Raw genomic sequence first — 23,347 nt, 5'->3', positions numbered from 1 at the left:
TGATGAGTTTGGTCCAATCTTCTATTACTGCACTAGCACACACAATATTTTCTTTCTGTCAGTGGTCTCCGATGAATCTCATTGCTGGTCCTTATTGAGACATCACAGGTACGAACCAACCATGTGCATTTGACGTAACATAGATAAAATGTGGATTTAAATGTCCTGCTGTAGAGTACCTGAGCCAGATTGCACACACAAACAAGCAGAACTTTCACATGTGCTGTGTCCATCCTTACAAAGTCTGAAATGGCTTTGATAACCTCTTGAGCTGAACCTGATGATGTGTCACATTGTCTAACACAAGCCTACGTGCTCCGGTAGGTCTTGATTATGTCTTTGATTGTCCTCCTGCAGATGGGGCAGCACGCGTTGGCCATCTTCTTGAGTTTGAGGCCACAGGTGTAGCAGAGACACATGTGTCCACAGGCGTAGAGGACAGTGTCCACCACATTTTCGTAGCAGATGGTGCATTCGTCACTCCATGATCCTGAGCAGGATGGGAAGGTAGGGGACTCTGAGTGACTGGAGAATGGAGAGCTTGGTGTTGTACCTGAGGTTTGTGAGAAAGAAACACAGGGAAATCACTGCATATATACAAAGAATTATTTAGGTGGCAATACTTAAGCTGTCAATACCCTTCCTCCCACTCATTTCCTCTAAGTCCTCTGCTAATACTTAAGGACAACTTTATGGAGGAATAATTGTGTTTGTGCTTCAATCGTCGCTCTTTCTACATCCAACACCTGTTAGGACTTTTCCTGACATGCTGTCTGCAGATTGGGACTACAGTGATTATTGCTTCATATCACCAAGGTAAATATTTGCTTGATGTGATAACATGCATATCCTGAATTGATGTTTTGGTTCTGTTCTGTTAGTATTTGTGAACAGCTGGCGGTTCAATTGTTGTCCTACATGTCTGCATTTTAATACATTTCATAAATAAAAACATAACAAAGCAGAAAGAAAATCATGACTTTCTGGACAGAAATGGCACAAGAAAATAATTGTGCAGTGTATGCAAAAGGAAGATGAAGTGTCTTTTTTATTTTCCCCAATTCTATGATAGAATTTTTAGGATGGTTATTAGGACAACTGATTACTGAGACAATAACAATACACTGGGGGAACCTAAGTAGGTAGAGATAAAGACAGATAAAAGAGTAAACTGGAACACAAACCTGCGGATGAAGTAAAGACAGTCTGATAGTTGGAGTTGAGGCTGGAATTGAGGTTGATGTTAAAAGGTGTGTTAAGGTTGGGCTCCGAGTTGCCACTGCAAAGCATTCTGGGAGTGTTGGGCGTACAGGATGGAGAACTGGGGACTGATGGGCCTCGGGGATCTGGGTGCAGAGATGAGCCTGAAAATACAGAAGAGACCCCGGGATCAGAAAAAGACTTTCTGAATATCAACCTACAGATCATCTATGAAAGAAGAAGACTTCAGTGTTCAAAAGATACAAAAGTGAGTGAATCATAATTCACACTGAGAAGAAGTTGAGCTGATAATTAGCAAAAGAAAGAGAGCTGATGTCTTGATGCATCTCCCTCTCACCATGTCCATCTGTCACTTTTTCCATTTCACACTCACACACACATTAAGTCTGTATTATCACCAAGAAGATGACTTGTGAGTTCAGAGTGTCTGTGTGTGGGTGTGTATGAGTAAGTCAAGAGCCTTCGAGTTGGTGTAGCCTCGTCAGAGATGCCAAGGACCCCCTCCTCCTCCTTCATAAGCCCATGATCCCTCTGGGTAGGGTACAAAATGCTTCCTATCTGTTCTCTGTCTTGGTGCATTCTCATCCGCACCCCATAACCATCGGCTCTGGCATCAGTTCTCATATTGGCAGTTCATCTCTCCTTACAGACGTGAATACCGACCCTGACTCCACAGACAAATTCTGATCCAGTCTGCCTGGCAGCCACAAGCCATTGTTGTTTACACATCGTCCTTCAACTGACCATGGCAGAAATATTGCTACACTGTCAGGCTGGCCGGTTACTTGGCACCACCCATCGTTCCATGTGTCAAATAATCTAATATTGTTAGTTTACATCCTATCCCACAATTTGCTTGTCCAAATTTCCCAACAATGACAGTGTGGTGAGGAGAAATGGCTAAAAAAAGAACCACAGATGGTGCAAAATATTAAAAGGAGAAAATAAGAAGAGAAAAAGATACATTTATGTGGTCTGTTGCTTGCACAAAAATGTATACAGTTTTGTTGCATAACTGCAGCTACGTGCTCATATCCATTGCTCTGAACTCTGATGCCTTCTCCTTGGACCACTCGAACAACTACAGTCTCAGTTTCAGCCTACACAAACAAACCATAGTAGCTTTTTAGTCATGCAACAATCAGTTTGCTACACAGAAAATCAACGGATACAAGAAAGTCTGCATGAATACAGGACTCAATGTAATCTATGCAAGAACATTTCTATAATGTGTTTGCATTTAATATCAGTACAGGGGATGTTTGAACCATTTTACTGAGACACTGGGACTATTTGTTTATTCTTTTATTTTAATATTGTAGTGTGGATATAGAGTCCTGTATGTAAACGGTAGCATTTGTACACCCTTCCATTACCTACATAACGTGACCTATATGGCAATGCACCTGTTAGCAAATGTCTTTGTCAACTCAAATAAGGAAGAATGGATAACCTTCATATCTATTCATTTACCCTTCACCCTCAAGCATACTTTTCATCTTCTCTCATATTATGAATTTACTGCTGACTGCATGACCAGGAATAAGTATGTGAATGTATTTACTGTAGCTATGTAAGCAGCAGAGGAGACTTATTTGAGGTTTAGCATGTGTATGGTGACTTTCAACACTTGCTTATCAAACATAGAAAGGTCTGCTAACTCGGTCACAATATTTATTTTTCTGTTGGGCTTTAAATTGCCATTAAGGGCCACATTTTAACAATCTATAGCGCATGGCGTGAAACGCAAAAGCACCACTTTTGCTACTTTAACGGCGGAAAAATGGTCACTGTGCCAGGCACATGGTCTAAAAGGGTCGTACTTAAGTCCCCTCATTAATCATAGCCGTATTTTGGGCATAACGCGGTAAACCAATCAGAGTGTCATCTCTCATTCCCTTTAATATCAAGGAACGCTGTCACTTTGGCGGATTGTAAATTTGATGACAGATTTACCAGGATTGGTCACATGACTACATTCATTGTCACTGACAGTTTCATTGATCATTACTGCCATTGACTGATTCTGATACAGAGTGGCATGTCATTGTGACTTTTTTTTAATATGTTGATGTACATCATAATACCAATTCACATTGTGGTCCTTTTATTAGTGATGTTTTGCATGCGTGTGTGCTGCTGCGCGTCCGTGTGGTAACAAGCAGTAACAAGTGGCTGCGTCTATATACACGCCTATCTAAGAGCATATTGGACTCTTGATGATGTGCCCCTTAAGTAACAGTGACATATGCGCCAGTGACTTTAGACCTGTTTTTTTTTGGTCAGTACCGCAATCACTTTCCCCTGCATCAAAATAGCAATGTGCCACCGATGTGCCTGACCACACCTCATTTTGAGACCTGCACAGACTGGTGCAAGTGCATTTGCTATTCAGACAATTAGGTCGCAGGGCGAGAAAATGACAACTGCGCCAGGGAAAACTAACAAAGACACATGCGCCACGCTCGCCTGCGCCGACCGCAAGATGGGGCCCTAAATGTTTTTTTGGCCGCTTGGGGGCAGTGGAAACAAGTTAATACAGCATCACCTTTTAGGTTGATTTTGTGAATTTCTTAGGAAACAGTTCACACATCTAACATGAGGAACAACATTAGCATTCATTTGGGGTCTTATTTCTGGCCAACTAATTAATGAAAGTCCAATATTTACCATTCTGTTAGCTCTGCTTTGCTCACCACCAACTCCTGAAGGAGATTTCTGGTTCCTTAACTTCTAAATGTTCCACTACATTCAACAGCTAATTGCTAATATGCTGTGATATTTTGGTCAGATCGTATGTGTGGTACTTTTTTAAGAGCTTTTTTGCTGTATCTGTAACAAGTTGAATCTCATTTAGAACTTGTAACTTGCACACTCGTTCACAAGAGACCTTCATTTTAAACATTAACACAACACCGAATTGGGGAAGACTGCTTTTCAGGTCTATGCCCCTCAGAAGTGGAATGATTTACAGTGTTTTCTTGAACTAGATCGTCTTATTTCTTTAGATTTCAAATGCCTATTGTTCAGTGTTCTGCAGTCTGAATCTAATTGTGATATGTAATTGTGTATGTTTATTCATGTGTTTTGTTATCAGGGTGTCACTGGAAAAGAGAGCTTGTTCTCAATTGACCTTCCCTGAATAAATAAAGGACATTTTCAATCAATCAATCAATCAATCAATCAATCAATCAATCAATCAATCAAGTGAGAGTGAACCAAAACTAAGTTGTAGAGCATAAAAAACAAACAAATGAGCTGAAAGATGCTGAAATACTTTGCAGCACTGAAGGCAACTTGAGTTTTGGGTGATAATTATCTGTGAGTAATAGATTCTTTTAATTATTGATGATGATATTATTATTGATTTCATTATCGCGGATTGGTCTATAAAATGTTAGAAAATGGAGAATGTTGATCACTGTTGCCCAGCAGTCACAACCCCATGATATTCAGTTTACTGTCAGAGGACAAAAGAAACCAGAAAATATTCACATTTAAGGCTGGAATGAGAGAATTTTGTTTGTTTGTTTGGTACTCAAAACAATCCATCAATTATCAAAATAGATGCAGATTAATTTTGTGTCGATCAAATAATTGCTGCAGCTCTAGATCAATTGTTAATGTAAAAAAATATTTATTGTAGCAGCTTTAGGATGGCAGAAGCAAACCCACAGCAGGACACCTATAATAAGGATATACATAAGTAGGCCGTTACTGAATATGAATATTTCATATGAAATTATAAAATCTTGATGTCTAAGATAACACGTACAAAATGACCATGGGAGAGCAACAGAGTCCCATCTGTTCCACTTCACAAGCTTGACAACACCCAGCCATGACAAACTGTCACTTGCCTGAGTGGCTAGATGTTTCCATGGCAACTCATGGCGTGAGGCTGCGGCGAGTGGGTGAGAGGATACGTCACAAATGCACTCCCCACAACTCAAGTGGGTAATGATTCGAAGAACGTTCATACCCCAAAGAATCGGGGGGTGGGATAGGCGAGTATGAAATTGCACGAGGAGAAGAGGAAAAAGAAAAAGAGAAAGTAGAGCGACGATTGGAGAACCAGTGTTAAGGGAGCGGTGGCTGTGGGTGGAAGACCCACCATTGCAAAGCTCCATGCAATTACATTTTAATAATGCATATGGAGGGCATCATAAGAAGCTATCACGGGCCCCCTCCTGATACATAATGCTGGTTGCTGGGAGCCCACGCAAGACAGAAATAACCTCCTCAGCTCTGGTGTGACTGACTACATGAAAAAGGAAAGGAGAGGAAAAAACCTAACCCAGAAATAAATTACAAGACAAATTTAAAGTAAATCAACAAATTCTAACATGTTGTGCATTTTGCGCCTCCTCTGAAGTTCCTTAAAAAACTTTGCCTGTAATTATAAATTTTGTGTGAAAACATGCTGGGAAAGAATCACTATCAATTCAGCCAGAATGCAACAGCAGGGTGGAGGAAGATTGTTTCCGAAGAATTAAGATAAACGTCTTTATCTGCGGCGACTGTAAACAAATGGAAAGCACTCACATTTGTGCTTGCAGCACTCTGCAGTATTTCACAGCCACATCATAATACAGTAAGTCCAAGCAATACAGCAACTCCATCTTATGATAATTTAAAATCCTTCAAGTGTTAAAACTGGGCAAGTGATACTAAATATTTCAAACTCAAACTGGACTCAGATGAAAGCTTATTTACTGTACCTCCTCACTGAAGGCAGCTTTGTTTCTCCACACATCATCAAAAGAATGTATTCACCATGTTTGTGTTTCAGACTGTGGTCATGCCTGCTACGCAATATGGGCTGAATGGTTGCAATTTCACTTTCAAAATCAATAAAACTCCTGGACAAGAAAATGATGCGAGTGATATCTACTTTCTAACACAGCTTGTCATTAAGTCACCTTTTTCAACAGCTTCTGGACCTGTTAGCCATTATATCAGAATGTAAACACCGGCACAACTGACTTCACAGTATCTTCAGCCGATCCTGTGGTATCACTGTGTGAAATCTGTCAGAATTAAACCGAGTTGACAGAAACTCTGATCAGCTGAAGATGCAAAGATAACATTCATATGCAAATTGCAGGAGCTGAATGTAAATTCCAAAGAGATACATGAGTTGATAAAAAGTCAGACAGAGCAGCACAGAAAGCAAAAGAGGAGAAACTATTTCAAGACTCGGCTGAGTAGGAATTCAGCCTCCAAAGGTCGTTCAAGGATCACAGACTGCCTTTATTTCGGAATGGAAAGTTACAAATGACATCCTGTAAAGGTCGTTGGAATGTGTTCTTATTTCTTGAAACTAAATTAAAAAAAAAAAAAGTAATACCAATTCTAATGCAATAACATCTCATAATAACTTTACTCTAACATAACCAACTGAAACGCCATCAAAATATGCTATAGCTATCCATGTGATTCCGGCAGATCTAAAACGTGTTAGATTAACGTCTGAATCTTAATCCTAAATGTTAATGCTGATGTTCTCACAGCTGGCTATGTGTCACAGCTGGCTGCATCACACAACAGCTGAAACGTGTCTCCAAACTGAGAAAGAGGCTACGAGCATTTACGCATGCGGCACAGCAGCAGTAACTTCATTAACACTGGATTGTTCAATATCTTATGGTAATCAATGTTCTGTGTTCTGCTGCACATCTACACAGGTCAGCTGTTACACTCAGATTCCAAATCTGAGCTTCATCAGCACAGGACATTTTTATTTTTAAGTAGCTGAAAGTCCAAGATAAGCCTACCATACTGACTTCAATCCTCCTCCCCATGTCTGACTGAAGATTTCAGATACCATTCAATATCAATTCAATATTATTCAAGTCTCACAAGCATGAAGATTTGAAGAGATAGAGAGAGACAGAGAGAGATAGAGTGAGTGTATGCACAGTTAACACCAACTATCTGAAGACACTAATAACTCCACCCTAACTGTATGAGGCAATTAGTGCTAGTCTTTGTAAATTAGACGTTTTTTTGCAAGACTTATTTACATAGAAAGGGGGTAATTTTGTGCCAAATATATGAATATTAACCAATTAACCTACATTCAAATGGCCTAGGGTTGCCATTTGAAACAAAATTTGATTGGATAGGCTTGGAAATAGTTTAACGTTTTTTATTTCTTTTTCTTTGAGATGATATGAACATACCTAAAATCCTGAGTTGTGTGATGGTACCGTGCAGACCGTAGAACATCCAGAGAGGTCGGGAGTTATCTACACACAGTTGCATCCCTGCCCTGACACCGTTATGGCTCATCATCACCTCCCCTTCTGCATTCACCACAAAGCCAAAGATATCTCCACTGTGAAGCGGCACCGCCACCCGACACACTGCCCAGAATTCCTTGCGGTCAACCAGGGACTCTGGGTTGGATGGCAGGTCACTAGGCCTCAGGGTGGCTGGGTCGCAGGATGTCACACCGTAAGAAAGAGAGCCAGCCCGTGTGACACCTGCTTTCATCTTCACAAAGACAGTCTCTGAGCAGTGCATCGGCCGACTGGTGAACACCAGGGTCCTTTCGTCACCGCGGTGATCCAGCCGCGCCACTGTATGCTTATCCAGTCCAGTAACATGGATACCATGCACTGAGTGGAAATGCAGATCATTGTCCAAATGGCTGGGCAGCAGTGAGCACTGTTGTGAGTTTTGAGAATTCTGGGGCACATGGCAAGAAGAGGAGCTTAAGGATTGTAGCTGTTCTTCTTCCTCATCATCCTCCTCCAGATGCATCTCTTGCTGCTGCAGGCTCAGGTCACACAGGCTGATGGAAAGGCGAGGGTCATCACTGTTTCGCTGAATAGAGGCTCGGTGGGTGGCAGCACAAGAGCGAGGACGCAAGCAGTCCAGGGGGACCATCTCACTGTCTGTGGAAACAGATAAACAGAAATTATGTAATCACTTGTTTGCTGGGTTTTCAGTCGGAATCACTGCACAATATCTTTATTGTTGTTTTCTAATTTTTACTTCAAGAACATTATATTTTTTGGACTGTGGCTGACACAGTCACATAATGTTCCATTTTCAGTCAGGGATAGAAAGAGTCCAGAGAACCAGATTCAATTTATGTACCCACTTAGTATTCTGCAGATCCCTGTTTGCAGCACTGGTTTGTTTTACATTCACTGGACGCTATTCATTCATCATACCTGTCACTGTAAACAAATATTGTCTTGCGGCTTCTCTGCTTGAACACATATTCATTATAATGCACTCTGTGCGGCAAAGCTTGTTATTCAATGTTGGCGACAAATACATCCATGTTTACATATTTAAAAACATATCAGGACTTTAAGTGGGAACATGCAGCAGCCACAGGCCAGTGGCTACATCACAGTAATAGAGACTTAACAGGTTTATGTAACATTGAATAAGAGACATACATGAAGCCATTGAAAGACCATGAAACTCTGCTGCATTTGGGCCTCCCACTCTGTCTTTAGCTTGGAGTGCTGTGATAATGGGCAGGACTGATCTTATTGCGGGAGGCATTTCAGCTGCGTGTTTCAGTTGTCCATTTTACTTGCATCTGACAGACCAGATACGCTTCTATTGTAATCATACAGAACTACACAGAAGGGGCGTAGCCTAAGGGATGGTTTTGAGTTTATTTTACAAATCATAAATTTACTGTTTACGGTCAAAGCACATTCATTATCAGTACTTATCCAATAGTAGCCTATATAAAATAGTTACAATTAGTTCCACTTTGACTTGCTACAACATCAAAATGCTACTTAATAATAACAAAATACTACAACACTGACAGGGGTCATTTTTCTTCATTATGAATATTTTTTACTTCTAATACTTCAAGTACATTTTGCTTGTATTGCTAGCATATTTCATGGTGTGGTATTATAACGTTTCCTGAACTAAAGGATGTATGTTGTTCTTCCATCACTGCTGAATGCCTCCGGTACAGAGAGACAGAGTACTGAAGCTGCAGCTTTCACTAAGGTATGAAAAAGGTGACATTATTAAGACTGTTTTTTTAAAAAGGCCACTTTTTAATGAAGCCAGTTTGCCTTCAGTCTTTGTCAAGGACTGGAAGTGTATGTATAATCCAGCAGGGTTTCAAACTTCTGTAATGAGCTACCACGGGTCCTAGGTGTTTACATAACAAACTGTCTCAGCTGCAGTGGCTTAATGTACTCTACCTTTGTACACTGTTGTCATTTTCAGTACTGTGTCTGAATGCCAAAAGCAGCTTTTTCCAATCACTGAAAGGAAAAGGCATTCTAAAAAGTGTATCACATGTCTGCTCATACGATGTACCACCCTCATAAATAGCCCTTCCTCTTCTAATTCTGCCGACTCTAAAATAGAAGCCGCATAGGAACATCGTTACAAAAAAGAAAACAGAAACACAGTTTGTCTTTCCATGCACACAGTCAGTTCAAATGGATCTACAGCGTGGCACGCTTTGGGACACACTGCCAAATTTAACACACCCCTTTAACACAGGTTAAAATTTGCCTGATTGGATATTTGAGGAGAGTGGTGAGGGACGGGCTAAGGGATGAATGACATGATAGCTGAGTTGTGTGGCTCTTAGCCTGGATACGCTTTGGGCTTCCCCTATGGGAAGTAGATGAAGAGGTAGTGTGAAAGATGAGGAGAGAATGAAAAATAGGGTGGGATGGACACTTGAGAGAACGGGCATACCTCTCCAGCCCCTCTTTATCACACAAAGACAGCACATCTCCGGCCAGCCACTGATAAACTGCTTGAACTTAATTACTTCCTCAGTCAAGAGTGTCCACAACCAAGCAGGAGGCTCTTATTATTAGCAGCCTTATCATCTTCAAGGCAAAGTTAGCCGACTTTGGGATACAAGAGATAATTTCTACTCTTGCTATTATGGCTTCCTGGGGTTTAGAGTTTCTGTTTTTGAGAGTGGTGAAGCAGTCAAAACAATCCGTGAGGAGAATAGTAACAATACTAGGTTTAAAGTTTTACTGCAGAGAAAAAGATGTAAAAAAGATAAAACGAGACAAAACAATGAGAGATAAGACACGAAGCAAATACTTATGTATGACCTCTTCCTGGATTTGGTCTCAAAGGAGTCTGGGATACAATTTCACAAATAAAACAAATGTGGAAAAAAAGGAGTCACACGGTGAGATTACGCGGCCTGAAACACACAATACACTGTTTATCTTCTGTGTCGAATGATGAACATCTGTTTATGTGCACCAACATTCACTGCATGTTTACAACATCCACACCAGGGTTGATTGCATGGGGTAAACTACTACTTTCACAGCAAACACATGCACATAGCGGGGGGAACATGGCTTTCGACAGTATCAAGACAGTGATCCTCAACCACCTAAATACTATGTGCTGTGACTGAGAGTGCCTGAAATCCATTAGACTATTAGATGGCTATAAATAACAAATAAATGGTTGAAATGTCAAGCCTCTGACACTAGAAGTAGTAGCTGTACAAATGCAAACTAAAACCTGCATTAACTTAATGCATTATCTGCATTAACCACTTGTGGGCAGTGGAAACAAGTTGTGAACACGGCACTGATATATCCTTTTAAGTTGATATGGCTTACTTGTTAGCAAACAGTTTCTTCTGTAGCAACATTCATTTGGAGTCTGTTTCTGAATGTAAGTTCAATATTCATTCTTCTTTGGCTTTGTTGTTGGCTTCTGCCATCTCCTGAAGGGAAATATCTGACACTTTTGCTGCTAAATGCTCCACTATGTTCATCAGCTATTTGTTTACTGTGTTTTTTTTTGCCACTGGTCAAGACATGATGAGAGCACTGAGAGTGAACCAAAATAGTAAAGCTACGGGCCGGACAGCTAAACAATAAACTAAAACTCGTTAAAAAGCTCCGTAAAGACGAGGTAAACTGAAGAGTCAGGCTGCAGCCCTAATCAGTCGTTAAGGGATATCCACTCTATTATATTGAGATGACCATGTTATGAGCATGATCATTGGTGTTGATAAAAATGCATTTCAGTTCAATATGAAAGGGCTGTGGCGGTACATCTGACAAAAAAAAGTTAACTCAAGATAGTCCAGCAGCATAACAGTAAACAATTTCTTTACCTTGTTGGATCTGGGGTATAAATACTTTCTTGTTATAATAGTTGAAAAGGTGCCAACTGTTGTTTAAAGCTAGATCCTTTCAGTCTACACACTCATTAAAATGTCACTCACATTCAAACAGATGCAGTCGGCCCTATTGTCCTCTGAATTACAGTATGTCCCAAAATTAAACATGGCATCCATAGAAAATTCACTGCAGCTTAATGTGACACACTTTTTGAGTCTTAACATTTGGCGACGCTCCAGTGGCTTTATAATAGCACCTATTGAACATAATGGTGATTATATTCTACTTTTAAAGTTCAGGTCCTTGAGGCTTTTGAATAGCAACAGAAAGTTTGAATCACTTCTTTTTTCAAGCTTGAAAACAATACAGACGTGATTAAGTGCATGGCTGAAATTGCTCTAGTAAAATTAAGTGGTCTTTGAACAGTTCTACTCAACTCAATGGCTGACCTCTTGGCTTTGTATTAAGTATTGTGGCTGTGGGAAAATAATCTGAAAGCTCTTGCTGTACACTAGGGAGGAATGTCATGGTTTTGTGGAAGAAAACACCCACACCAAAAAAATCCCCCCTATGGAGAAATAAACATCCCTCTTCCTGTTTCAGGTTTACCTATTCAAAGTAGTTGCAACCCTCAGCTCTTAACCCAACTGGACAAAACAGTTTCTGGAAAGTTACTGTAACACTGGGGAAGAAGGATGTGGAGGAAACAACTGAAAAGATCCACTGTGAACAGATACATGAATGACAACTAACATAATGCAGTCAAACTCCACCTCATCTTGAAATATATTTTAGACGGGCCTCAATGGATTATCTTCATTTACTACTGTGCCAGTATTTTTGATATTTACATGTCTAATGCCTTTTTTAGCCTTAAACAGCTCTCAGTCAGACAATAGCAAGGCTAGACAGGGAAGGGTTCAGTTTATTCCTTGGCGCTGTGGAACAGGATTAGGAGGCTTTTGGGGTTTTTTAGTGAAGCTGCAACCCCTATACAAGGTCAGATGCACCAGTTGGACGTGTGTGTATGTGTGTTAGGGGATTTGCCCTAAGTATGCATACCGAGGAGGCCAATCCAGGGCTCTGTCTAGAATGAGTGAGTGAAGTCATCTGTCATGAGAAAGAAAGTTAGAGGGGTGGGGGTTGTGTGTCTGTCCCAAAAAAGGAGAAAGAAGGGCTGTCGCTTCTCAAAGACAAAAACTGGCTCAGAGGGAAAATTTGCATTGATGAGCTTTTAAGGAGTGGTATCCCGGTCAAGATAATGGCACGAGTATAGGAGTGTGGAGCAGATGGGGCCACATGGCTAGAGATACTGATATAAGGGAGAAGCCTAACAGTTTGAGTATCTGAGATGCCATGTGCAATAGGAGCCACATATGTGGCGTTTTTGAGAGATCACGGCGGGTCTCTGGTTTAGTGCCAGATGTTTCGGAGCGTTTTGGACTGTGCTCGTTGAAAGAAAAGTGGGACACACCCAGGTGACAAATGCAGTGAAAACGACGCTAAGGACTTCAGGGGATGTCACAAGGGCACAGTGTTTCCAAAACAAGCTAAAAGCCACTTCTGAACTTAACTTAAGTGTCTCCATATGCATAAAGGACAATGCACTTCACACACTCTTTCAGCTTATAATGGTAACACCCTTTTGAACAACATACCTATCTTTTCTAAAGTGCTGGAACACGCAGTGCAGAGTACCTTCAAGGTGAGAGTGTGCATTGGTAGATGAGGCGTCTCTGGTGTTTTAATATGATTACAAACACATTTCTCCAAGACTCATCTCATTGTTTTGGTCAATGCAATATTGAGTGTGTGTGAAAAACTACACACACTATGAACACATCTGCACACCAACACGCACACACAGAATACACAGCACACATTCACATCGTCACTGGGACTAGACCCTGGTCATCTGAAAGTGATTAGTCTCCTCTCCGAAGGCTTTCCCCCATACAGCGCAGCTCCCAGGATTCAAACCTGACAGGCTCCATTACGATTTCTATTTTGATTTCTCCGCAAATCTGTTCGATTCCATCTGGGCCGATTAAATCCCAGCTGAGGCACAATAGCCTGTCCAGCGGCATTTATTTTAGTTCAACAAATCAAATAAATTCCAAGCACTGAGATCACTTGAAACAGAGCTCTCATAAATACATAGACCATAATCCCAATGTGCACATGCTGGCAGATGTTAGGTCAAAGGACAATTCTCCAACATTTTAGTTTATACCAGGCCCCTCATTTTATTGTAAGTGTCTGACAGAATGACTTAACTTCAGTAATAATAAAGCTCCAAAGGAGAAATAAAGGGTAAATCAAGATACTGTCATTATACCGTAGTCAGTGCATGATGTGTATGGCATATCAAGTGTAACATGTAATAGGTATGAGGAGGTCTGGTTAGTTTTTGGTTTAATTCATGTCTAAGTGATAAACCGACAGTGAATTATAACCAGACTCTGGACTTCCCCTCACAGCCTGTTTCAGCTCTTAGTTTTTGGTTTTACGACCTGAACCTTTACAGTTGTTCACTCTCACCTCCTTCTCATCAGTGTAATTTCTGCCAGCAGCAGGCTGCTGTTTTCAGTGTGAAGCTCTATAAATCCACTTTACGCTACCTGCCGAGCACCATTTAACTACTCAAGAGGCAGATACGCAGGAGTTGGTGGAGACCAAAAACAAAGCTAAAAAGGAGCGTGAATACTGGAATTGTATTCATCAGGTGGATAGATACATGACTACAAATGAATGCCAATGATCAGGCTTGGGTGCTATGAAGATGTTATGGTATAGAAGGGTATTTAGAAATCCCCAAGTTATGATTTCCAATATCATCAAAAATAGACTATAGAGATGTAATGCACAGCCACCAGCTGATGGAACAGGTAGCTGTGCTGACAAAGATGGTGACTACAAGTGGTAGAAATAACATTACAGGACTAGTAAAATAGAAAAAAATGCCTCTGTCCCTGTGTGGGAGTATTTTGGGTTTAGTCCCGGATACCTCATATAAAGAGCAGTTTATTAGCCACATGATTTTATTCAACTGCCAGCCTGCCACCACCATCCAGCCCGCCGATATATTGGTATCTGCCATGGCAACAAGTGTCATCAAGTCCCCTGCTAAGAATTGATGGAAGAAGGATGCTTATTTCCTTTTCCTATTTTTATTTCCTATTATTCTGTGGGTCTGAAACTGAAGAAAGTGAAATACTTGTTCAAGCAGACTAACGGCATATTAGACACACAGCATTAGGCTACACAATGTCACAAATGCTACAACTTCTATCACCAGTAGCTCTGCTCTTTTTTTTTCTTTTTTTACAAATACTGTCATATACCATATCCCCTGGTGAAATGTGAGGAAGGTGTGAAGGTATGAAGAAATACATAGTGCTCAAGCCTAATAATGATGTGTAAATATGCTCACCTTATTAACTTAAAAAGTGCTCACATATCAGCTTAGTGTTTACAGCTTCTGCAGCTGTCTAAAAATGGCTGAAAATGTGTTATTGCAGGTTTAAGAAAAAGTATATACAAACCATGAAAGATAAAAATTTCTGAAAAATGGTGAGTGTAAAGTGGCCATTTAATAATACATGTCCATCTTGTTGTGTAATACCCTGAAAAAACTGCTCACTGAGTGTCTTCACTACATTTAATCATTAAATTTTCATTTGAGTCCAGGAATGTCTTTTATCTTATTTTGCTTTTTCAAGTAATTTCTTGGCATTTTGCTTTGCTCTTGACTCACACTAGCCTCTGATGCACCGTTGCCATGGTTGCTTTCATCCAACCCTATTCTCTTGTTGATTACAGCCAATCTCTTGCAGATTAAGGAAGTTTATTATTATCTTGGGGAAACTGAACTGTTATAATCAGTAATTGTGAATGTTTCAACTTTTGTATTTAAAATCCTCTTCCAAGGAACATTTTTGTTCATGGTGTATCTTTGTATCATAGGAAGCACGCATGGAAACACATTTTAACAAAAGATTATGAAATTGCCATGGCACTGGAATTAAGAAAATCTAGGTTATTTGCATCTCAATTCTGCACTATACTGTAGGTTCTAGTCTTCAGTGTATTACTTTGGCACTTAGTATCTAAAAGGATGAATACAGGTAAAATTATTTTAAAAATATATATTATTATATATAGTACGAACAGTATTTACTGATTTGAAAACATTACATTTAAGGATTAAAATGAAATTGAAAGACTCAATATCTACACATTGAGGAAGAAACCCTTAGAAATCACAAGCATGTTGGCATTTGTACTTAGTTTTTGTCATTTTAAGGAATGAATGTGAAAGTACTACTGTATGTAGGTGCAAAATGCTGCACTTGGAAAGGCGCTAGGGAGAGTTACAGCTTTAGCATCAAGTATGGTGGGAAAGACTTACAAGCATGAGATTGAGAGGGACAATACTTAGAAATGGACAACATTGCCACAATTATCTAGGCTTAGATTTTTTCCCCAAAAAAGGCATCAACATGGGCCTTAATGGTCCTCTTGACCTCAACATAAGTTGCAGGCTTCAGTAATTTCCAAAAGAGGAGAACTTGGGACAGGATGCATAGTCTTGCAAAATCTTAATGTGACTATAATCAGGTTTAAGTGTCCAATCCCTTGAAAAAAGGATCATTTTTCATATAATTTACTTGTGTGATCAGCATACAGACAGGGAGCATGGAAGGAAAGAGAGAGCAAAACAGAAAAAAGACAGTGACAGGCTGTAGTATGATTCATGATTTTAGTCTAATTCTGCCAAAAGAATTCAGCTGAAGGAAATTATTAAATGTTTATAATATGGAGGCATTTATCTTCTCTCTTTGCCTTTCTCTCTCTCTCTGTCTACTGCTTGCTTTTGGCTAGAAAGAGACTTTTGACAGATGACTTTGCATATTGTTATTACCATGCTGAATTTCCAGTTTATTGTTTTTGGAGGATTTGGATGTAAGCAGCAGACCAGAAATCGAACGTCTTAGTACAACATCCATTTTGCAGTAGTTAGGAGTAATCAAAGCCTTCAGGTCTATCACGTCTTCATCAATCAAAATTAACAAAAGAGTTTGCTGCTCCCTTATGAAGCCCCGTCACAGGTAATCTCACATGATTTAGAGACAGCATAAACCTGAATTTATAGTTTCACTCAGTGCATTATGGCCTTCATTTTGTTCTTTATCCTGTCATACTGAGCCATTTTTACCTGCATTGTTATTTGAGTTAAACACCAGACTGACTCCATGCTGTATTTGGCCACTTGTGTCAGACTGCAACTATCTGACCTCTCTATATTTAGAACCATTTTATCCACAAATCAAAACTTTGTGAGTGTGGGCATTTAGAAATAGACACAAAGAGGGGGCGCTGCTGAGCAGTTAATGGAATAGGATGTGAGTTTGGAGGCTCCTGCCCATTTTGATTAAAATTGTAATTCATCTGCGCTTTTCAGTCTATATTATTATATTTATAATTAATATTTATAATTATATTTAGTCTTGTCTTACTTACTCCGTTCCATTTTTTATCTGGAAGTTTAACTTTGGACCACGTTAAAATGGCTGGAAAGAGCATAAAAACTCGCAATACTATTCAGACACAACTGAGGCCTAGCCCACAAGCTACAGCTACATCCTCGAGTGAGCCGCCAACTCCCTCGTCGCAAGCTGACCCTGACATTACCGCTCTTAAGTTCGAGTTGCTGGCTTCGCTGAGGAAAGACATCACTGATATTTTGAAGCAGGAACTACAAACGACTCTCAGGGATACTTTTTTTGGAATGTTCACTATCAGACAAAACAAGACTTTGTGGTGTGAGTTTTTAAATTATATTTTATTTGCTATTTTGCGCATAGTGTTAACCAGATTTGAAATTGGTAGGATTTTTTTCTCTTACTTCTGTTTGTTCTGCTTACTCTCTGAGTCGTTTTCACATTAATGTGGACAACCTTTCGTTACTGTGTGAAACACTGCGGTTTCCTTTGTTCTGTGGTTATATGGAGACTTTGGGTGTATGTGTGTTTAGGGGTGTTTTGGGGGGAGGGTGTCCCACCTCGGTTCTTTATGGCTATCTGTATTTTTGTTGTTTATCTTATTTAAATGGTTAACGGCAATATAGGTCCCAGCATTGCTGGGTCAGGCACACCTCTCAGGTTATTACTTGGAATATCAGAGGCATGGGTAATCCTGTTAAGAGATCTAAGGTTTTTACACACTTGAAACGTTTAAACTCGGATATAGTATTTTTACAGGAGACTCACTTTCGGATTAAAGATCACCATAGACTACATTGCCCTTGGGTGAGTCAAGTCTTCCACACAAACTTTAATTCAAAAGCAAGAGGAGTCGCCATTTTACTTAGCAAAAAAGTACAGTTTTCATCCACTAATGTCATTGCTGATAAGAACGGCCGATACCTCATAGTTGCTGGAACCCTAATGCAAAAAAGGTTTTGTTGGTAAATGTATATGCACCAAACCAAACTTTGACGGGGGATTTAAATTGTGTGTTTGACCCAATGTTGGACCGGTCCAATCCCCATAATCTGACTCAATCTGCTATGTCTAAAACATTCTCTGATTTTATAAGACAGAATGGTCTTGTTGACCCATGGCGATCTCATAACCCTTCTATTAAAAATGTCTCTTTTTTTCTCCCAGGTGCATCATTCATATTCAAGGATTGATTATTTTTTCATAGATAGCCCACTTAATTCATGTGTAGTTTCCTCTGACTATTTAGGCATCGTAATATCTGACCATGCACCTTTATTATGAGATATTCAATTATCTACTTATAAACATAGGCCACCACTTTGGAGATTTAACGCTCTTCTTTTGTCAGATAAAGAATTTTGTGACTTCATTTCTAATTCTATTGATGAGTTCCTTTCTTTCAATCAGAATGACTTCACTTCATATTCATTGTTATGGGAGACATTTAAATCTCTTTCTAATAAAACGCTTAATGCTAGACTTAATGTACTTACATCTGCGATGAGTAACCTTGATCAAAGATGTGCACTGAACTCTTCTCCAGAACTGCTTAAGCAGCGTTTAGATTTACAGGCAGAATTCGATCTCATATCAACTAAAGAGGCAGAGTGTTTGTTATTACGCAGTCGGACTCAACATTTTCAGTGTGGTATGACAAGGGTATCAAACAATCCAAACATTTATATGTAGATGGTGTCTTTGATAGTTGTGCCAACTTGTCATCTAGCTATGGCCTCCCTGTTACTCATTTGTTTCGCTATTTTCAAATTCGTAATTTTGCTTTTCCCTCTGTACCTCCACAGCAACCTTCATTTTCATCATACTTAAATTATTTCCAGTATCTCCAGAACTTTCCAGTATCTCCATGCTACTCATTCTTTTCATCTGTTGACATAAAGGTGTGAATCAGAGATCTTTTAACTTCTAAGAGATAATTTCTGTTTTACTTTTAGTAAGATGAGGACCATGTGATAACAAGAGTTTAAAAAAGGTTTCAGATATAGTGACCACCATATATTGCAAGTTTGCACCGATGAATTTGAAATGAGTCTACAGCCATGGTAGCTGTTAGATATGCTGTGATGTTTTGCAGGTAATGTTCACAATGTTAACCATCTTAGTTTAATGTGTTAATATGCAAACGTGCTAATTGACATTTAACACAAGGAACATTAAGGGATGATGGGAATCTAATGAGTTTTGTTGAAATTTAAATAATGACGTAATTTTTATAGACGCCAATTCAATAATCTGTTTCACAAAAAAATAAATAAATAAAATACAATTGTCAACCTTATCACAACCTTAAGGTGCAAATTGAAAAATTCAGGGGATCAAAAAAGTCAGGATTCTTCATCTTCTGGAGACCATGAATGTCTGGAAACCCATCCAATAGAAGTTGAGATAGATTGAGATATACTGTAAACTGACATTGCCATCTATGTTCTGTAGCATCTTCCGAAACTGTTAGCTCTGTCTCCTCAGGTTGAAATGTTAGTGATGTTGCGTGAAAATTATACTGTACACCAGGTTTTCCCTGCCGTGATGCTCGACAGGATTAATGTATTGCAATGCCGTGTACTCAGATGATTGATGTCAACACCCTCCTCTTAATCACCTGAGAGGTACGCAGCCTCTTGGCAGTCTGGCAGACATTTTGGATTCTTCTCTAATGACTAGAGAGACAGGTTGCAGATGATGTTAGCTGACGCCGGTCTCACGGATCACTACCGTTCTGTCAGTGATTAAGTGACTCATCTACCTCTAGTAAACAAACCCCCAGTAGAGCATCTTGCATCCATCAAAAGATGCCTCTGACTCGCTCCGCTTATCTAACTTGGAAGGAATCCATCATACCTGTACAAAACGGTGGATGCTGTGTGGTCTCTCGGGATTCTTCCCATAAACAAACACATTCTGTTAAGTCTGCAAACATACATGTGTAAAGGGATAACTGTGATTCTCCATTACTTTTTTTGACTGCGGGAAGGTGTACCATTCCCATATGTGTTTCACTTCAGGGAAATGAAAACATTTGCACGTTATCTTTGACCTGATTTCTGGAGCTTCTACAACAAACAACCTTCTGAAATTCAAAAGCTGAGAAGTTAAAAACAAAAAAAAACAACAACCTGAAAAGTAACCATTAAACGTTCATATTTTTAAAATATGTTTGTTAGGGAGATAGTGTTTTTGTTTCTAAATCTTCTGTCCTTATAACATTGCTTGGATGAAGAGACGTGTGAAAATACAGCTGACAAATTGAGCTTTGAGACATATAATACACTCTAAGAAACCTTTTGTCAGTCCCTCTAAGGGCTTATGTGTCTCTGTGTAGCGCCACAGATGCTCAACAGCACAATCTGTTCTGTACATAGCCCAAGCAAGGCACTTCAGTCTTTATTGATAGCTGCGTGAGTAGGACAAGTGCGGTGATGTAACAGATCTTTCTTAAATTGCATGGGCAGCATTGTTGGTCTGGACAACCCCCGAGGCTCAGTTTGATTTCAGCAGATTAATTTAGCCTCCTCTCTTACGCAACACCATCTCAGCTTTCAAGCAGTCTCACAGATCTCAGGATTGCCTTTGACTCCTTGCATGGGTGGCTAGCTACTGAACTGCACTCCCTTGATAGAAGCTTACAGAGGAAACAACACTGCTCTTAAATAGATCCTTAAATAGTAGAATAAAACTTGACAGCAGGAAAACGGTTTGGCGGTATGCAACTTTGAGAGACAGCAATGGATAGCATATTTGATGAATTCTTTAACACAGCATGCAAGGTTGTAAAGGATCAATCGGACACCACGGTATGAGAGTCCTGTGGAGCATGTGGATGATGTGGATTATCCACAGGCTAAACAAATCCCCAAACAACATACTTTTGACAGTAACCCTGCTAAAATGGTTCACTTTCATAGTAGGTCACTGAAAAAGAGCTTCAAAAATATCTAAAAGTTTTTTTTACAATGATGCAACTTAAATCATGGGTTGAGAATGAATTTCAGCCTCTAGGTTTAGAAAACATTGTTCACTCTAGGATGGATTAGTTCAAGCAAAATAGTCAAACCACAAACAGGGACACTTTTATAATTCATTTATGAAATATGAAAAGCAAGGAAGCTATTCACAGAAAGGACGTGATGAGATACATTTATGCTCATAAGACCAAGACATAAGGTTTTAAATAAGGGAGAGTGAAGGCTGGCTGGGATGAGCCATAAACTGTTGATGAAGATGGACAACATGTCTTCACCTCCTGCTGCTATGCAAAAGTGAAGCCAAAATATCTCCTTTCTAGCAGCTGCCATCTTACTTGTGTCATTTGCAACCAGAGTCTGCACAGTAGAGCAGTGGTGGTATATCTGCCCTCAGGACCCACCCCCTCAACTTGACTGACAGCTGTCCTGTCACCAAGAGGAGCTGCCATGGAGAGGTAAACCAGCCAAAACCAGCAAGTAACTAGAAGCTAAAGCTAGTAGGGAATCCCAAATGAAAATGTACATGCTACTGCTGTAGCAGCTTGTCGGACAAAGGTTAGAGGGTGGCTGTATTACAGCTGTCAATCATGACGTCACATCCCCTTTTTATATTGTCAAATAACTAATTGAAAACAAACTTCTCAGAACAATAAGCATTTGAACATACGTCATCATGATACTTGCTCATGTCCTGTCTGATGACATGGAGGGCACGAGATTTATGACCTACACTGCAGCCAGCCATCAGGTGATGATTGAGATGTTTTGGCTTCACTTTTGGGGAGCTGCTGTCATGTTAAAGGAGCTTTCTCAATACCATGTGCAGCAGTGTTTGAACTTGCGTTCTTGGAAGATTGGAATTGGTAGTTCAACTCAGGAGTATAAATTTCGGAGAACAGAATGACGCAGTACAATTATTCTGCAGTTGGAACAGCAGCGTACTTGCTGACAGCAACAGCTCAGCTTAAACACAACTATCCGACTGTACTATGTCAAAATAATCTCAACTCATAGCTCCACTAACTTCATGAACAGAAACATAGAGCAAATTGTGTAATTCAGTCTGTAATGTAGCTATAGTAAAAACCCAAACTGTAAGTTAATGAAAATACATTTAAAATGTGTTCATTTTACTACAGTTTTATTTATTGAAATGTGGTGATATCTATACATATAGAATCCAGAGGCAGCGCTGTTGTTTTATCCAGTAAAAACATGAAGCTTCACTTTACTTTCAAACAAACTAATGTGGCAGCAACAATGATAGATTTAATCCATGACACTAACATTTATCTTCCAAAAGGAATTATGTTTCACAAGAACACAAGTACAGACAAGAACGCAGATTGAGAAAGGCCTAGTCTATGGACTAAGCTGTGTCAGCTGGGAAATTAGGTCACAACACAAGAATGGTTAAGCTTAGAGAAACAACAGTTAAATGTTATGGGGAAGAGGAAATACGCTATCACTACTCATATTTTCATTTTCTCAACATAAACTAAATGAACGTGAAATTCTAAAAACACTATTACATTATCTCACTTACTCAGCAATGTATATTACTTGAGTCAACGACTTATTTTCTCTTTAAATCTTACTGTCTAGCGCATTTATCTCAAAAGCCAAATCAAGGTCACCCATCCAAACCATTCTCTACACTCCACAGAGCTCATTCACAGCTCCACGCTCCATTTGTCTCCTGCAAAAAAACAACAACAACTGCTACAGACCTGTAATTCCCACCTGGACAGATTCTGTGATAACTTGCCCACAACAGGTGAAATCTGGCCCAATTTATCAGCTGGTGTAGCATTAATATCGGACCCCAGTGTAAGCATCATTAAGTATCAAAATGCGTCCTTCTGTTAAAGGAAAATGTGCACATGTGCCAGTTCGCAACACCAGACTTTGATGTGTCCGCCCATATTTCAGAGACTAAGTGCTTGCTGAACTGCAGCCAACTGCTGAGACAATACTGGGCCTTTGAGATATACCATGCTCTTGACTGGTGACGCTCTCGGGCTATAGAGGAAAGCTGATAGCCAAGTGATCCTTCAGCTGACTGAGGGCCGAGGCTTTTCGGTTTAAGCCATCAATATAGGGATAAAGGTGATCAATGTGGGAAAACCAGAGAAGAAATTGTGGGATTTAGGGATGCTGGCCTAATTCACAGGCAAAACAGTAGCAAAAGTTACATGAAGTACGACTATATACTTGGTTTTAATTTTAAAATGGCAAAACATAAATACACAAATCAGTGTTTGGATATAATATCATACTATGGCTGTACATGACAATTTGTTTTAGGCTGTCACATGAAGTTGAATTCGGACTTGGACCCAAAGAGTGAGACATTCCACTGGTTTGATTGTCTTGGAAAAACACCCCAGACATGTCATTACCTGACATCATCCCTCCTCTTGTCTGTCCTATTGGGATGACCAACACACTCCTCTTGTTCTCCGACAAGAGCTGTGTACTGGTCAGCACCGCAAGGCCATTGAACCCCAGATAGTCGCACTCC

At 39.8% G+C, this 23,347-nt stretch overlaps 1 protein-coding gene across 2 annotated transcripts in view; it reads right to left on the bottom strand.

The window, feature by feature from the left end:
* Positions 1–308: 308 nt before the first annotated feature.
* The window catches only part of LOC128372896 (E3 ubiquitin-protein ligase NEURL1-like), a 32,963-nt gene continuing 9,924 nt past the window's right edge, over positions 309–23,347 (bottom strand). The window contains exons 4-6 of one of the 2 annotated variants that reach the window (XM_053333095.1): positions 7,407–8,123; positions 1,225–1,364; positions 309–560 (exon numbers count right to left, since the gene is read on the bottom strand). In XM_053333095.1, coding sequence (XP_053189070.1) covers positions 309–560; positions 1,225–1,364; positions 7,407–8,123 — 1,109 coding nt within the window. Of the gene's footprint in view, positions 587–1,224; positions 1,365–7,406; positions 8,124–23,347 lie in introns of both variants that reach the window. The other variant, XM_053333096.1, reaches the window with a different exon arrangement.

The sequence above is a fragment of the Scomber japonicus genome, chromosome 14, assembly GCF_027409825.1.
Source record: "Scomber japonicus isolate fScoJap1 chromosome 14, fScoJap1.pri, whole genome shotgun sequence".
In the NCBI taxonomy this organism is placed as follows: Eukaryota; Metazoa; Chordata; class Actinopteri; order Scombriformes; family Scombridae; genus Scomber; species Scomber japonicus.
Note: the sequence above shows the minus strand (reverse complement) of the source record. Positions and strands in the feature narration are given on the sequence as shown.